This window comes from Chaetodon auriga, chromosome 6, assembly GCF_051107435.1.
Source record: "Chaetodon auriga isolate fChaAug3 chromosome 6, fChaAug3.hap1, whole genome shotgun sequence".
Classification (NCBI taxonomy): domain Eukaryota; kingdom Metazoa; phylum Chordata; class Actinopteri; order Chaetodontiformes; family Chaetodontidae; genus Chaetodon; species Chaetodon auriga.
The window spans coordinates 3,518,708-3,535,695 of NC_135079.1; the positions used below are offsets into that span (position 1 = coordinate 3,518,708).

At 45.4% G+C, this 16,988-nt stretch overlaps 1 protein-coding gene across 10 annotated transcripts in view; it reads left to right on the plus strand.

The window, feature by feature from the left end:
• cep290 (centrosomal protein 290) overlaps positions 1-16,984 on the plus strand; it is a 31,407-nt gene extending 14,423 nt beyond the window's left edge. For 5 of the 10 annotated variants that reach the window (XM_076733649.1, XM_076733651.1, XM_076733650.1 and 2 more), the window contains 32 exons: positions 7-122; positions 214-316; positions 1,071-1,301; positions 1,621-1,794; positions 1,889-2,000; positions 2,285-2,490; positions 2,816-2,967; positions 3,248-3,359; positions 3,465-3,920; positions 4,069-4,233; positions 4,324-4,431; positions 4,587-4,721; positions 4,832-5,101; positions 5,650-5,757; positions 5,953-6,152; positions 7,282-7,495; positions 7,816-7,953; positions 8,463-8,684; positions 9,064-9,186; positions 9,308-9,450; positions 10,110-10,265; positions 10,644-10,758; positions 11,003-11,740; positions 12,025-12,159; positions 12,870-12,956; positions 13,135-13,299; positions 13,773-13,895; positions 14,304-14,473; positions 14,648-14,789; positions 15,178-15,251; positions 15,600-15,694; positions 15,942-16,984. In XM_076733649.1, coding sequence (XP_076589764.1) covers positions 7-122; positions 214-316; positions 1,071-1,301; positions 1,621-1,794; positions 1,889-2,000; positions 2,285-2,490; positions 2,816-2,967; positions 3,248-3,359; positions 3,465-3,920; positions 4,069-4,233; positions 4,324-4,431; positions 4,587-4,721; positions 4,832-5,101; positions 5,650-5,757; positions 5,953-6,152; positions 7,282-7,495; positions 7,816-7,953; positions 8,463-8,684; positions 9,064-9,186; positions 9,308-9,450; positions 10,110-10,265; positions 10,644-10,758; positions 11,003-11,740; positions 12,025-12,159; positions 12,870-12,956; positions 13,135-13,299; positions 13,773-13,895; positions 14,304-14,473; positions 14,648-14,789; positions 15,178-15,251; positions 15,600-15,694; positions 15,942-16,186 — 5,733 coding nt within the window. In that variant the 3' untranslated portion in view covers positions 16,187-16,984. Of the gene's footprint in view, positions 1-6; positions 123-213; positions 317-1,070; positions 1,302-1,620; positions 1,795-1,888; positions 2,001-2,284; positions 2,491-2,815; positions 2,968-3,247; positions 3,360-3,464; positions 3,921-4,068; positions 4,234-4,323; positions 4,432-4,586; positions 4,722-4,831; positions 5,102-5,649; positions 5,758-5,952; positions 6,153-7,281; positions 7,496-7,815; positions 7,954-8,462; positions 8,685-9,063; positions 9,187-9,307; positions 9,451-10,109; positions 10,266-10,643; positions 10,759-11,002; positions 12,160-12,869; positions 12,957-13,134; positions 13,300-13,772; positions 13,896-14,303; positions 14,474-14,647; positions 14,790-15,177; positions 15,252-15,599; positions 15,695-15,941 lie in introns of those variants that run through there. The other 5 variants (XM_076733655.1, XM_076733656.1, XM_076733657.1 and 2 more) reach the window with 3 other exon arrangements.
• The last annotated feature ends 4 nt before the right edge of the window (positions 16,985-16,988 follow it).

Genomic DNA, 16,988 nt, shown 5'->3' on the forward strand with positions numbered 1-16,988 from the left:
AATTAGGAGCTCAAAAACAAGGAGGAAAAAATCAAGAAACTGGTCAGAACACTGGAGGAGTACAAAGAGAAGTTTTCTGTCATTAGCCACCAACAGGGACTCCTCTATAAAGAATATCTAAGGTCGGTTAACAAGAAAGTTTCTCACAGGTTATAGCTGGTTTGTAACCTGCAGTGCAAAATTTCAAACCCCTTTTATTGTGTTTTTGCTCAGTGAGAAGACAGAGTGGCAAAAGACGAAAGAGACGTTTGCGGAGACGAAGAACAAGCTGGAGGAGCAAAAACAGGTGGACGCTGTTAAAATCCAAGAGTTCAACGTAAGTCAGACAAATAAATGCTTATTAGGTTAAAGCTGCTTAAATGCTGGAAAATGGATTGCACTTGTGTAGTGCTTTTACCTGAAGCACTTTACAATGTGCCTTTCAATCACCCACACACAAACACACACACACACACACACACACACACACACACACACACACACACACACACACACCAGTGTTTTTATGGTTTAATTTTCAGAACAAACACTATGGAAGTAGATGTACCACAGATACATCTCACCAAAACTTCCTTGTTGCTGTGTGTGTCCATTGAATGTCAGACACAGAAGGAGAGCAGAGCACTCACTCTGCCATGCAGTGTAGAACAAGACTGAGACCCGTCAGGGTCTTTGACACAGCTCAGATTGCCTCACTCCCATGATGCACTTCATAAACACATACAGTGGCATGGCTGTGATGTTTGCCAAAGTGGGTGTTACTATGTACTGACCACGCAGGGTGCACAAACCTTTGCTTCGGGCCCTTTTCCTTTTATGTTAACTGTAAGCTGTTTGGGAATCAGGTCATTTTTTACTCTCTTAGTTATTCACAGTAACAGAAATTTTGACTCTGGCTTGTCACTGTATGTCCAAAAGGACTTAACCTGTGCTGCCTGCACATTTTGGGATGAGGTACAGCATTAGTTGTAAGGGATATCCCTCTTTACTTCACTGCCCTCTACTGAGTTTTTCCCAAAAAATGTCCCATAGTTTTATTTGTGTATTCACTTAAACATTTCACCCATAAGGAGCTGCTTGACACCCTTCAGAAGGACCCGGATGAAATCAAGAGACAGCAGAGCGAAGCAATACGCAAGCTGACGGTGCTGAAGGTCAATGAGAAGAAGATGACGCGGCGCTACGTCACCCTGCTGGAGCAAGAACAGCACCTCCGCAAGGAGAACAACAGGCTGAGGGATGAGAGCAGCCACATGCAGGCCTCTGTCACCCAGAGGATAGGCTACCTGCAGAGACACAAGGTACAAAGAGTTCATTTCCACCAACAAACCATTTGTTTTCCAGGCTAGAGAAGAAGAGGGTTAAAGTAAATCAGCTGCGTCTTTCCAAAGATGCTGGTCCTGCTTTTCTGAAATAACTTGCGTGGGAAAACACCAGATACCTCAATATCACCTATGCTGATGTTATGGTTTGAAGCAGCAGCACATAGAAACAAGAAAAAACATATGGAAGGGCAATGAATACATCAATAAAACAGCCGTGAAAAAACTTTTATCCGATTTGACTGATCCTGAATATGCAATGGCATCTTAATGGCACTGTCTTGTGTTTTGTCTCCAGGATATGGCTGCATATAAGATAGCAGCTCTGCAGAAGGCCTTGGACGACAGCGTGCCGTCAGCAGACCTGGAGAAGGCTAACAGACAGTACACAGAGCTAACAGTCAAGTACAGAGACATGCTACAGAGGGACGGCCACCTGATGCAGAGAACCACCAACCTCGAACATCTGGAGGTATTAAGACACATTAACTGTCCAAGTGTTTTCATTACACCTCCAATATACACACCTTTTAATGCATATTTTTTTTCTTTTCCTTTCCGTTCAGAGTGAAAATCAGTCTCTTCGGGAGCAAATCTCCGCCATGAATAAAGAACTTGAGATCACAAAGGAGAAACTGAATACTTTAGAGCAAGCATGGGACAACATCAGCACGACTGGTGTGTAGACAGTTGTTTTCATGTTTTATTTTTGTTTATTTAAACACTATAAACCGATAGCCAGTAGACTTTGTAAGGTTTTCTTTAGCATTTGCATGGATGTGATGACACCTCTACACACAGCATAGGCTGTCCACATGAGATAATGTTAGTTTTAACCCAGTCTTAAAGCTTTGATGCAGTATGACAAAGCATGATTTAACATGAGAGTTAATCCTAGTTATGGATCCTACTCTCAATATATGTGTCTCATCCCAGACTGTGTCTTATTTTCCTAATATCAGGAGGTGAGAGTGGCATGGATAAGGCAGACAAGGCGCTGGCCAACAATGAGATGGTATCTTCTGCCAGGAGAATCACCACTCTGGAGATGAAGGAGCTGAACGAGAGGCAGAGAGCTGAGCATGCCCACAGAATGTATGAGCAGATGAGAAACTCCCTCAGGCAGGTGGAAGAACGCAACTTAGAGCTGGAGTCCAAGTTTGCAGAGGTACGAAGCCAAGCAAAACAGCAGAGCAGGTGTACTCCATCAAGCACTTGCTCGGGACATTTTTGTGACAGGTTTTTCTGAAATTTTGCCAAATGTTAAGTGTAAAGACATGTACCTGGCAACCATCACAGTCTCACAATAAAGAAGTACATTTATTTTGGATTCTACAAGCGCTGAATTCTTTATTGATATAAAGAGCCTGTTGGGGAACGCTTTTATTTCTATATCTCTACATTTTGGTTCATGACCCCTAAAAGCAACAGTACAGCTCTGCTATGTGAGTGTTTTATCAGTCATTGCCACACGCTCCTTTGTTTTTCCTCAGTTGACCAAGATGAATGTAGAGGCCCAGAGGGTGGAGCGGGAGCTGAGGGATGAGCTGGCAGACAGCATCAGTAAAGCTGTGAGCGACGCCGACAGAGCCAGGATCGCAGAGCTGGAGAAGGCCGAGGCTGAGCTTCGCACGGAGGTTTCAAAGTACGTTTGAAGAAGTGCAGGCCTCAGATTGATCATTTATGCTTTCATCATGAGAATGGGGAAAAATTGCATTTCAAACCTTGAATGACTTTAAAAATAAATGATTAAGGAAACTGCCCAAGGTTTGTGAAACATAATCTTCCTTGGCTGTTATTCTACAGATTGGTTGAGCTGTGACACTTCCCCTTGCGCTGTTGCTTATTATGTGTAGAATAAAGGTGTTAAGGCCCATGCACTATTAAAATGTAAAGAATATAAAACGGTTTTGTTCATGGCACAGGCTTCAGGAGGTGTCTGATGTGGCCATGATGCAGGCGTCTGCTCTACAGGCGCGACAGCAGTCCAAAGAGAAGGAAGTAGAAGCTTTGAGGAGACAAATCCTGGACTACCAGGTGATTGGGTGTTTTTTAATGATGGCAGCTCTGAAGCAGCCAGTTACTGACATAAGTGAAATGGCTTTAAGTGTATGTCTTCACAGTGTCGTCTCTCTCCCTCAGTCGCAGTCAGATGAGAAGGCCCTCATTGCAAAGCTCCACCAGCACATTGTGGCTCTCCAGCACAGTGAGTCAGATGCTTTGGCCAAGCTGGAGGCCGCCACATCACACGTCCAACAACTGGAAGCCTACAAGCTGCGTGCTGAACAGCGGCTGGACGCCAGCGAGAGCACGCTGTTTCTCGCCCGGCAGGAGGCCAGAAATCACTCCAAGCACCTGCGGCAGACCATCCAATCCCTGCGAAGGCAGTTTGCCGGAGCTCTGCCTCTACCCCAGCAGGAAAAGTTCTCTGTGACCATGGTGTGCCTCCAGGAGGACCGAGCAAAGGCCCAGGAGGAAAGGAGGAAAGCTGAGGAGGAGAGGAGGAGGGCGGAGGGCAGGGCGGAGGAACTGGAGCTCAGACTTCAAGGCCTGGAAGAGCTCATCTCAACACTGAAGGATGTGAAAGGGGCCCAGAAGGTTAATCGCCTGATTGAAAGTTTAAAATGTTGCCCCAACTCTTTCAAAATAGTAGAATAACATGTTGTTCGTCTTGTGAACTCATTTGTTTGTATGGCATCCTGCCAATAGGCTGCAATTGCTGAAAACCACTTAAAACTTCAAACAGGTCACTGAGTGGCACAAGAAGATGGAAGAAGCTCGTCTGCAGGAGATGAGAAAGGGCAGGGAGCTGGTGGTCCAGAAGGAGGAGATCCGGTACCTGAAGAACCTGGTGGAAGAGCAGGAGCGAAGCATCCGCTCGCTGGAGGAGGAAACTGTGCAGCAGAACATGGTGAGAGAAGAGTACAGCTTGTCAGTATGTTTGTAGTTTTTAAGATCAGTCTCAAAGTAATACGGAAACTCTTCTCTTTGCCATGTCAAGCTTCAAGATGAGCGCCAGCTTGCCTGGGATCAGCGAGAGGTGGAGCTGGAGCGCCAACTGGACCAGTACGAGAAGCACCAGAATGAAATTCTAAGCAGTGCTGAAAAGGTAAAGTATTATTGATTGGATGATAAAATAGCTCAAACTAAGAGCAAGTAAAACAGGACTGTTCAGAAACAGGCTGTTTTTCACGCTCTTTTCCGCTTTTTAAATTCAGTAATCAGGCTTAAGTGTAGTCGTACAATGCTTTTGGTTGTTTCCAGTATGAGGATGGGGCAGGATCCCTACCAGACCCGAGTCTTCCTCTTGCTCATCAGTTAGAGTTTGCTTTGGGCAAAGTCAGAGAGCACGTCCGCACCATCTTAGACACGCAGGCCACCTGCAAAAGTCTGGATGAGGTATAGTATTCAGTCCCCGTTCATCAGTGTTCCTCGTAAATCAGATGCATGTGCCATCCACACACCATGCACCTGATTTGACTGTTTGATTTTAACTCCGTCACGTACAGAAGTTGAAAGAGAAGGAAGCCGCTCTGTGGAAGGCGGAGCAGAACATCGTGTCCAGGGACAAAGTGATCAATGAGCTGCGTCTTCGCCTCCCAGCTGCTGCTAACAGAGAGCGCCTGCTAGCTGACCTCGCCAAGCATGAAGAGGGCCAGCCAGACAGTCAGCCGTCCTTCAAACTGGCCCACCAGACCATCAAAGACCTCCAGGGTCGGCTTGACAAAAAAGAGGATGTGCTAAAGAAATACCAGAACCAGTTGGCTCAAGCCAGACAGGTACAGTGTTACATTCCATTGACTCTCAATGCCACAAGCCTCCTATATTATTGCTCTGCGCTTTTTAGGAGGCAGTAGCCAGTTTGTGAGGAGCATTTCATCAGTGATTAGCTGCCATGTTGGTCAGAGTTCGGGTTCATAAATTTCCAGTGGGTGGGAAACCACAAATCCCAGCACTTGGACTAAATATGTATTGGCAGTCTCCACAGGAACGTTCTAGCCATTAAGAAAAGATGTTCAGCTTTCGCTTGGGAAAATGACTGGGCTCAATAATGCAGACTGGCAGGCAGAATGAGAGTAAAAAAAGAAACAGCTTATTAACAGATACTTCAACTGAAGGCGAACCATTCAGGAAAAATCACTGGGAGCAGGGGCAGAGCAGGACGCTGAGGCTGGACGTGGCTGGCAGGCGTGCTAGCGGTAGCGGTGGCGTTCCTTCTGCTAAGTAGTAAAAGTGTCACTTATTGCCTCCTCTATTTAGAAAACATGGCTTGAGTGTTACAGTGAAAGCAATAACGTTTTCAGCGGGTAAACTGTTTCCATCCCAGGATCAAGAGGACATGATCAAGAGACACCAGGAGGAGCTGAGAGTGCTGCATCAGAAGTTGGACTTGCACACGGACACCTCCCTGGACCGCTTCAGGCAGACAGCAATGGTACGGCAGGCATCCATGTTTTTTGCTCTCCTTAAATACATTCGCTACGGCTTGTTGTTGACATCGCAGTAACACACTTACACTTAATCAACCAGTGTTTTCTGACAGTCATTTAGATTATTTGGATACTTCCTGTTGGGTCCTGCTCTGTTTGTAGCAGCGTTTCGTTTATTGCTCCCTCCGCCTTTTGTTAAGGAATTGATAAAGAAGCCGACCATCAGGGTGCCGACCACCAAACATCTGGAGCGCCTGGCTGAGTTGGAGCAGACGGTTGCTGAACAGGACATCTCGCTCTCCTCCGTCACAGAGAAGCTGAGTCTGGCCACGGCTGAGCTGGAGCGACTGAGGGCCTACGTGGAAACACAGGCTAAGAGACACGCTGAAGAAATGACTAAGTGATTATCCGTTTATTAAACCACACGGTTTGTTTGTTCTCTTTCTTTATAACCTCGTTTCACACCGATGATCTCAACCAGATGTTTTGGGGGTTTTTTGGTATTTTGGTAACGTTAATGAACCACAGATTAACAGGAATGTAAAAGCCTGATAAATGCTTACATTTTCTAAATTGAAGGCCTTTGCATTTAAAATACCGTTATTCCATATTCTCTACTTTTTGTAGAGGATATTTTGTGGAATCTTGGGTATGATTACGTCACGCCTTGAAAACACCATATGGTCAGACCGTGTGGAATACGATGATATTAACAACCTCAAAGTGACTTAAGGGATAATTGAAGGAAGGATGTTAAGGAATTAAAAGTTTAATAAAAAGCAGGCACAGCAAAGCAGATTAAAGGAGGCTTTTCGAGAGTTCAGCAGTGCATTGGGACATGGGTATTTCGGCCACACGAGAACACACTGACACAATGACGTGGATGAGGGTGTAAATACATTTTGAGTAATGCAGTAACACAGACTGCAGCCTCTTAAAGGTTTGAGGTGATTCAGCACTTCTCAAGTCTCAACAAAACTCAGCATGACGTAGAGTACATCACAAGTTAGGAGGGTGCAGCAGGAATAAGATAGAGCTCACTGCTGATTGGCCATAATTGGTTAATGCAAAGAAGAAATAGCCAATTAGTCATGGAGTCCATCCATGTTGAATGTGCTTTCCTGGCACAAGTATTACCCCACATATGTCAAACAGCCTGATAATCAGTGAGACAGCACTAATGTTCTGTGTGCCGACCATGCTGAATCCTGAATGCAGGACATGTATCTCCCTGCTTGGTCAGTACATGTGATAAAAATCAGACGCCACATTGTGGGTGGGCCTAACTGCCAAGGAAAATTGCCCAGTCTGGCCTTGAGAGATGTTAAAATTAGCTACCAAACAGTGCGGATCAGAAACATCATCCTGCGTGGAAGCACTGCTTCCCCTGCCTGCCCAGCAAATGACATTTGAGCCAAGTGTTGCCCCCACTGTAGAGAGTCAGCAGTAATGCTCTGGATCAAATCAAAAGATGGGGAGTTTTCCTCGTCCCCTCCCAGAAGCCAATTAACAGAGGGGATCTGTTGCAGGCTGGAGGAGTACCATGCTGCCCAGGTGAAAGCTCTGACCGGGGAGACTGAGGATCAGAGGAGCCAGACGGCCCAGATGGAGAAGGAGATGAACTACCTCCAGACAGAGCTGGCAGCCCAGAAGGAGGCCAACGTCCGCTCCCCCAGCAACACCATGAAAAATCTGGTGGAACGACTGAAAGCACAGCTCACCCAGAAAGAGAAGCAGCTCAAGGTGGTTCTTTTATCCCATACCTTAACTTCTTCATATGTTTTCTTCTTTTGTGGTCTGTGGTATACATTAATAGTGGGATCAGTCATATAGAGAGCCTAAAATGTTTTTACTGATACATACATTATTTTTTTTTAGCTGGAGAAAAAAGTTCTGTTCCTGTTCACTGCATGCAGGAAAAATGTTGTTTGTCACGTTTCTACAAAGGATGAGTGTGAGAGACAAAAATCAGTGCATGCAGAAATGGATGATGGTGCATTAAGTGTAAAATGAGGTCGTCATATTTCACAGAGCGGGCATCTCTTTGATCCATGTCTTCTTAGGCTCTCAGTAAGGCTCTGCTGGAGCTGCGGGCGGAGATGACGTCTGCTGCCGAGCAGCAGGTCATAGCGAGCGCCGCCCAAAAAGAGGAGAGTCTCAATGTACAGCTGCTGGTTGACAAACACACCAGAGACCTAAAGGTGGGACGCCTTCATCCTAATAACACACTTGTTTTTCATGCAGGTTCTATTCATTTCTGACATTTATGAAGAGCTGTTGATTTAATTAAGTGACACAAATAAAGCAGCAGACATTTCTACTATCACTTAATACCAATAAGTAAGCTTTAGTAGATACTTCTGGAATACGTTGATTTAGTCAAATCTGACCAGTCCGGCTGTATTCTTGCTTTTAAGTTTGTTTGTCTCATGAGCAGAAAAAAACCCAACAATCTGCTTCCTTGTGGCACTCTGCATGAAGCCCTTTTATTTCTATTGAAGACATTAATCCTTAGAAAGAGGTCAAAAATATAGTGTTGCTGATACTGTAGTGCAAATGTTAATAGGACTAACTAACTCAGTCAGGTCTTGGACACACACGCATAAACTCTTTGATGGTTTTAGAATGTTCATGGAATTTCCTGTCAGTTTGAAACTATAGAATATCGTCAGACTCATCCTTTAAATTGGAAAATCCCTTTTCTCCTAAGGTGCGAGTGCAAGAACTTAATGAAGAACTTCAAGCTGCAAAGGAGTCTGCCAAAGCAGCCAGAGGCCGAGAGAACACCCTGAAGGAGGAACTGGACGGCCTGAACCAGGACCTCCAGAGGAGTCAGAAAACCCAGAAACGCCTGCAGGCCGAAAAGGAGGAGAGAGAGCAGGAAATTCAGGAGCTCAAGCAGCAGGCCAAGAGGCTCAGCAGCGCCCTTCAGGTCAGGATCTGTGTGCCGGCTCGCTCACCATGTCACTGATTTGATGGTTGGACTGTGATCTGGAGCTTGTTGTTGTTGTGGCTGCTGTTGTTGTCAACAACAGCCACATGACACAGCCGCTGTCAGCACAGCATCATGGGGACAAATGACCAGAATCTCCTGATGCAGGCAAGGCGCTCGAACGGATCCATCCAGCGGATGTCAGAGTTGATCTAATTATTTGGCTTTCTGGTAGATCAGTGCCAGTTTGTTTTTGGTTTTTAAGAGTCCAGATTCGCCTCTAGCTGCATCTCTTCCTCTCATACCATATCTTTATCTTTATCCCTTCTTTTTGAAAAGTGAGGTGCTACGAAGATCTTTTTCTCTGTTTATCGGTTAGGGTCAACCAGAACCAGATGGGAAGGGCCCAACCGTCGAGAATCTGCAGAAGAAGATCAGGAGGCTGGAGTCCGACTTGGAGAAAAGAACAGAAATGAAAAATGTTAAAGATGATCATGAAAAGGTTTGAGCATCAATCCGGACACCATTAAACATCTTATTACGTCTATTTTACTGTATTATTATCGTTGTCATTTTCACGACTGTCACATGTTACACATTCACTTGACTTGTTTGTCTGACAGGCCAGAGATGAAATGGTGCGTTGGGAGGAGGGTAAGAAGTGGCAGGCCAAGATGGAGAAGATGAAGAATTCACTGAAGGAGAAGGAACGAGAGAACGAATCCCTGTCGAAGCAGCTCAGCACTCTGAAAGACCTCTACGCTCGGTCAGTGTGTCGCTCAGGCCGAAAGCATCCTTTGAGCCTCAGCTTTGTGTATATGATGAACCCAAAGCTGCAAAAGGCAACTGCGAACAGTTGGCACCAAAGGACGAAGTGGTCTAACTTCAGACTGAAGCGTGACGTCAGTAAAAGGCACACAGCGCAGCTCTCTGTCCACCGCCAGCGGTCACTTTGCAGATGTCAGTTAACTGTAATGAAATAATGAAGATAATCATCGCGATCATTTGGGCTGCACGTAATGTTTCATTATTGATTGATTTGCTCATTTTTTCTCTGAATGAATCGTTTCATCTTTAAAATGGGAGAAATTCTGGGATAATCTTCTCTGTACTTATGGACCCTGTTTGCTCATGGTAAAACGCTCCGGTGAAGTCTGACCTACAGTCAAAAACCCAAAGATACTCAATTTATTCTAAAAATACGAAACAAAGAAAAGCTGCAGTGCTCACATTTGAGGAGCTGGAGACAGAAATTATTTGGCATTTTCGCTGGAAAAACCACTGAAACAATTGATTATCAAAGTAGTTGCAAATGAAATTTAAGCCACTGTCACTTTCTGAAACTTGAAAAACACATAAAATCCACGATGGCAGTTCTTACCTGCAGCCTTCCTGCGTCCATCCTGTGTTTCATTGTGTTTGCAGACTGGAGCAAGAGAAGAGCGCCCTGCAGAAAAAGCTGAAGGCTCGAGGTGTGACGGCTGACCAGGTGGTGGGAGTCCGATCCAGTGAAATGGAGAAGGAGATGGAGGAGCTGAAGAAGAAGAACTCAGAGCTGGAGACACAGATCCTCAGCATAAAGTAACTGGCAGTCTTTAAAAATCTGTGCTGCTGTTCAAAACCTCACAGACGATGCAGAATTTTATAAAAAAAAAAATCAGCATCAGACAATGAAAAACCGCATCAGTCGACTGCGCAGCAGCACATTTCATGCAGAACGATGAAACGTGTGGCGTGTCGCTGGTTATGTCGTTTGCAAATCAGCATTTTGATAATCATAATAATAATGAACTTTATTTTTACAGCACAATTCGAATCAAATAAAAACTTTTTACGACGTGTTAATGTTGCATTTAATGGGTTTCGCCCCCGAAGACAAACTGAATATTTATACTTTCTTATGTATGTTATGGAGTTGCAGAGTGACTGTTTCTCTTGCTGTTCTCGTCGAACTTGCAGACAGCGCCAGGCTTTACCTCGTGACGACGCCATGGAGAATCTGACCCTGAGAAACCGCTACCTGGAGGAGAGACTGCACTCCTTGGAGAGCCAGATGTCTTCATCACGACCCTCTGTAAGCGCTCAGCAGCATGCACAACATGACTGGAACACACTCTGACAGATGATTCATGCAGCAGTGTAGCAAAACCCTGCATAGTGTGTATGTATTACAGAGATCACCAAACATTTTCACCTGTCCCTGTTCTGTTTTAAAGAGCCCAACGTGTTTTCCTTTCATCTCTCCGCTGATCTTTCTTTACTCTCTTTTCTTCATGTATCCTGCTTCCCTGGATGTATCTGATTCATTACCTGTGAAGGGGAAAAGCTCTTCCTGTGCTTTGAGAAAGGTTTGTTCTGTTGGTTTTGATGTTGAGGATGAGTCACGCGAAGGCAACGCAGCGCCCCGTCGCACCCAATTCTACATGAGCTGCAAAGCCGTTGAAGACCCCGCCGACCTGCAGAGGGGAGCGAAGCGAAGCCGGGTCGATAGAAAAACTCAAACCAGCGTGGAGAGAAGAGATGATGGTCACGCAGCACGAGATGTGAGCAGAGAAGTACATGTCACAGAAAATGAGACAGAAAAAGAAGCAGATGTTGTAGAAAGCACACAAGACATCCCAGGAGGTTCTGAAGTTGACGTGATTGAAGAAAAGGAGGAGCCACAGACCACAAAAGGAACTGCGTCTGAGCCTGATGATCTGTCAGAGAGACCGGGATCAGTCACGTCACCCTCCGAGCCAGCTGTGGCAGCAGTGGGTGGCCAAACGTGTGAAATGTTGACGAAAGACGTAGAGAACCGAGACACAGACGAAGATGATGAGGTGGAAATCAGGGAAGGAAAGTCGGAAGAGGCTGAGGAGCAGAACGAGATGAAAGATGAAGTGCTTGAGACTACAAAGGAGGCAGCGGAGGAGGATAGTCCAGGAAAGGCGTGCTCCGCAGAACCAGATGTGGAGTCCGGCTCCGTACTGAGCAAAGGCTCAGAGAGGTTTATCAGTAAAAGACGGGATGATGGTGTGCGAAAACATGAACGCAGATCCCGTAGATATCTGAAGGTACTCCAGGCCTCTGTAGTCACCCAGCTGAAGGGGTAGCGCTGTGGTAGCGTTTACAGTACATGTGGCAGAGCAAAACTCAAGGCCGTGAACGTGAGTAGCTGTCAGTTGTTGGTGTTTTGGTTCCTCTGCATTGACCGTGATGGATTAAAGGTTTCCGTAGTCGTGTGTAGGTAGAGCCAGTTCCAGTTGAAGATGCAATATTTACCTCCACTGCTGCTTTATACCATCATGCCTTTTAATTTATTCCCCACGGCTGATTCTGTGTCTTCCACTTCCCGCAGACTTCAGGACGAGGCACTGGCACCCCCTCACAGAGAGATCAGGACCTCCAAAAAGAAAACCTCAAGCTGGCCTCTGAGAACCTGGAGCTGCGCTTTCAGCTGGAGCAGACCAGCAAAGACTTACCCAGACTCAAGGTACGCGCGACCCAGAGGGAATGGCTGTGTGCTCTGCCAGTGTTTGAGATCGATGCTCACTGTGAGGCATGTGAAGCAAAGATTAGAAGATTAACAAAAACGAAGGTGGAGCCAGGGGTTGATTATCTTAGCTGGTTAGCAGGTTTCCCCCTGAAAGCTCACCTTGTCGTGTTTACTCATCAGTTTTGCTACAGATTAAAAATAAACACGACAGGGTGAGCGTGGGGCCTTAAAAAGTACTAGAAGTTGGCTTTTGAAGTTGGGTTTGAGCCATGGCTGAGGCCCATCTCTGGAAATAAGCATGAGCCACACAGCGCTGTGTGTCAGAAGGCATTAAATGCAGCCTTGATGGGGGTCAGCCCTCCCACGTGCTAAATGGAAGCCACAAAGCCGCTATGGGATGCAGACAGCAGGGGCCGGATGCATAAAAGAGAGTTTTATGGATGCAACTGTCCTGTGTGTACGCACAAAGACGTAAAAATGCCTTCTTTCCGTCAGACTTCTAAAGCTGTACATGGCTGATGCACGCACACAGGCTTCATTTCCATCCTCGCAATTACCCACGACTGAAAGTACAAACATCTGCCTCCAGTCAGATACATGTGTGTAACCCCCAGGACACAGAGCGGTGTTGATTAAGCTAACAGCAAATGTGTTTGGCAAAGAGTGTTACACAAGATTTTATCTCTTTTCTCTCCTTGTTTTAACAGAATCAAGTTGCAGACCTTAAGGAGATGTGCAGCGTGCTGAAAAAGGAGAAGGCAGAGGTGGAGAAAAGGCTGGCACACATACGAGGAGTACGTTAATCTGTGTTCACATGAATTTTCCCAGAAATGACTACACACAGAAATAATAAATAGAAGTGTAATAAGAAGCTCAGATAGCAGCAGCTCCGCAGACGTTGGCCCCTGAATTTGAAAGCAGCCTCCTGTTCCCGCCGTGGGCTCTGAGTCATCATGTGCTCCTCATCCTCAGGCTGGACGCAGCGGTAAAAGCGTACCGGAGCTTGAGAAGACCATCGGGTTGATGAAGAAGGTGGTGGAGAGGGTGCAGAGGGAAAACGAGATGCTGAAGAAGTCCAGCACGCCTGCAAATCAAGACAAGATCGCTGCTTTGAAGCAGGACAACGTAAAGCTGAAGGTTGTTAACCACATCCTGTCTTACGTGTCATATTTCCTCCTCTGGACAGGTCTACGGTCTGGATCTGGATCAGGACACTCAGCCTCTCCCCGGCTTTGGCATCCTCTGTGTGGTTGTTTCTCCTCTCTGTGCGAACGGCGGCAGACCCGCCTTCGTCAATAACGTTTTACGGTTTAGTCGTCATCGCTGTGATGCCTTGATTTATGGTGTGAATCTGTTCTGTACACATGACATCTACCGCATGTCCTCTGTTGCTCTTCCTGAGGTTTTTTCCCTTTTTAAAGGGTTTTTTTGGGGGACTTTTCCTCATTCTAATCAAGGCTCGAAGGACAGAGGGTGTTGTATGCTGCATAGGACGTAAAGCCCCTTGAGGGAAACTTTTGGCTTGAGAAATGTCTTAAAAGTTTAATAAAGTGTCTGTTTTATAACCGCAGCTAACAGCTTACTGCTGCTTTGATTTTGTTTTTTTCTAGGCTGATTATGAGAAACTGAAGAGTCAAAGTGACGCCGAGCTGAGTTCCAAACTGGAATCTAAAACTAAAGGACTGGAGAAAATAGTCATGGAAAATGAACGTCTGCGCAAGGAGATCAGAAGGGTTTGTTTTTAGAAAAGAGACATAAAATGTTCAAATATTTCAAATATTCAAGAGCAGCTTCTGAAGACAAGTTGGTGTCTCATTGTTCAGTTGCTAGATTCAGGAAATAGCTTCAAAATTCTGATTCTGGATCATAAATAAATGTCTTTGATACAACTCAAAGGAAAAACTTACGTAGTAAAGGCAAAGCATGCAGTTTATAATATTAATGGCAGTTAGAATGATTTATTTCCAGATGTTCATCCTGACCAGAGTGATTTACTCCAGTCATACTTCACACCGACTTTACTTTCATCTTTCTGCCTTTTCTTTGTTATTAAAATGGATTTGTCTTTTGAAATAAAGCCCTCAGAGTAAACCTTTTCCTCTCTTATCCCTCCCGGATATGCACGTTTCACACTGCAACAGGAAGTGGAAGCTGCAGAGAGGCTGAGAGCGACCAAGACGAATCTGGAGGTGACCAATGAGAAGCTGGAGGCAGAGCTGGAGGAAACGAAGCGCAGGCTGCGTGCGGCTCTGTCCAGACCCATCACAGAGGGCGCGGACAGCAAGGCCTGGAAGGCGTCTGTGCTCACAAGGTCAGAAAACAGTTTTTATTAGAACAAATGTAAAGCTTTAACGAGCTGAGTGATGATTAAAACATTATCAGCTCAGACTGCGAAGAAGCACGAGTCCCCAGCGTCCTTCACCCCCCTCCGACTCAGGCGGCCTGGGAATTCAAAACCTCGACCTTGTTTCGCTTACATCTGCAGAATGTTTGAGAACAAGATGAAGGAGCTGGAGAAGGAGCTCTCCCAGAAGAGCTCCAGTCTGTCTGAGCTCAGGCAGCAGCTGAAGGAGGCGAAGGAGCGTGAGGAGAAGGCGCAGATCAGCATCTGGCAGCTTGAAGATCAGGTACAGGCCGGATAACAGCTGGACGAGCGCAGCCAGGTGCAGGCTAAAACTCTTAAAGGGTCGGGGTCTCCTGAGGGACCGGACCCCATCAGCTTTGTTTCTTCATGTGTGTCATTTCAAGAAGGGGTTTCTTCTGAGTGTTGAGTGTCATTTAAGTGCTTCACCACTTTCATAAAGCTTCGAGAGACAGATTGAAAGATAACACTCGATGCAGCAGATACTCTGACCTTAAGTCCCCACGACAAAGCCCCCTGGATCCTACCTTTCCCATAATGCAATTCCCAGTTACAGTGACGAGTAAACTGACTTTGAGTTCTCCTTTGAAACAAAGCGACCTTCTGTTGAACAGCTGTTTGTGATGAACGATGCGTGGTTTGTCATTTCTTAGGTTGACATTTTAAAAAGATTTCCTACGGCTGCAAACACTGGAGAAGGACCCACCAAGGAGTTCCAGGCAGTGAGGTGCGTTAAACTCTGCACCTCTCTAATGACTGATACTCATAAGATAGGAATGAAGCAGCTGGGCAGAATGATTAATAAGATCGTTTTCTTTTATCCTTATGGATCACAATATGGAACATAAATGCACAGCCACACACAGTGTTACCAACTGATCAGGTCAGCAGGCTGCTGTGAATGTGTTATTTAATATTTACCTTCGTAGCATCACGTGTGTTTTGGTTTTGTTCTCACTGTTAATCAAACACCTAATTTATAGGAGACTTAAACAAAGCCAAGTCTCTTTGAAAGCAGTCGTTTCTCGTTCTCGCTCGCTCGTCTTTCTTTCACTATTTATCTTTTTTTTTTTAGATCGGTAAACACTGAGCTGCAGAAGGAGAACGCAGAGCTGAAGCAAAGGCTGAACGAGTACAGTGAACGATACGGGGAAACGTCCTCAAAACTAGGTGACATGTCCAAACTTTTCCTCTTCGTTTGGCTCTTCTGGGAATGCTGCTGTCGTTTCTCTCAACCTGTTCTTAGTCATCATAGTTTGAAGACTTGCCTACTTACGTACTTGTGAAGCCTTGATTGTATGTTCATTTTATTTTAATATCATAAAGACCTCCGATCTTTAAGTTATCCAGATGTATGTGATGTAAACTGTCATGAGGAGCAACAGTCACCTCAGTCGTGTCTCTCTTGAATTCTTAGACCACGGGAGGCTCAGAAACCTTCTGCAGGCGGCCGAGACGGACAAGGCAAAACTTCAAGCTGAGGTTCAGAAGCTGAAGAAAGAACTGGAGAGCTTCGACCCCACGTTTTTTGAGGAGATTGAGGACTTGAAATACAACTACAATTTAGAGGTGAAGAAGAACGTTCTGCTGGAGGAGGAGCTGAAGAAGGTGTGTGCTCAGTTCGGTGTCGAGGCTCAAATTCCCAGCATGTCCATCAGTTAGTGCAGCGTGACCGCGCCCGCAGCGTGACCGCGCCCGCAGCGTGCCCTCTCAGAGCGTCAGGCACCAAACGATGCCTTCGAGTGCTCATTGAAGAGGCGCAGACGTGGAGTTTCAGGGCCCGTAATTATCTGTTTGTGGTAACAGGTGTGAACTTTACAAATGTAAAAACGTGAAGAAGACAATTTATTTTAGATTCAGTTTATTTTTCTAATAAATTTAGAGAGCCTTCATCCACCCTGGAATACAACATTTGTCAACTTGTTTATAAGGTGGGATAAAGACTAATTAGTACCAGACTTGACCTTCCTTCAGACACTCGTGTGGCTTTCATTGGCGTCCATTTTCAGCTCCTTCACTCCAACCTTTTTTCTCAGATAGTTCTTGACTTGCATCAGAAGTTTCTATAGGTTTCTTTAATTTAGGCTGCTGCCTTGAGACACAGTTAAGAACTTTAGTTTCATAAAAGCTTAATTGAAAAATTGGTTTGTAATAAAATAAAGGTGTTGAAGTCACTTCTTTTAATCCGTATTGGCACCAGCAGAGAATCTCCAAATGACGTCCAGTCCCAGAGATCAGAAAAAACGGAGCTTCAATGCAAAGACAATCAGCACTGATACAGTAGCGCTGGACTCTCAGCAGTGGTTTTGGGTGACGTAGCTCCTTTAGTTTCCTCCTTAAGGCAGCTGGTTTTTGCTTTGGTGATATAATTCACTGTTGCATATTTAATTCTTTATATTTGTATAGTTCTGACAGTGTTTTTCTTTGTATTTGTCAATAAAGCAGCTTTGGTACGAGTCAGTCA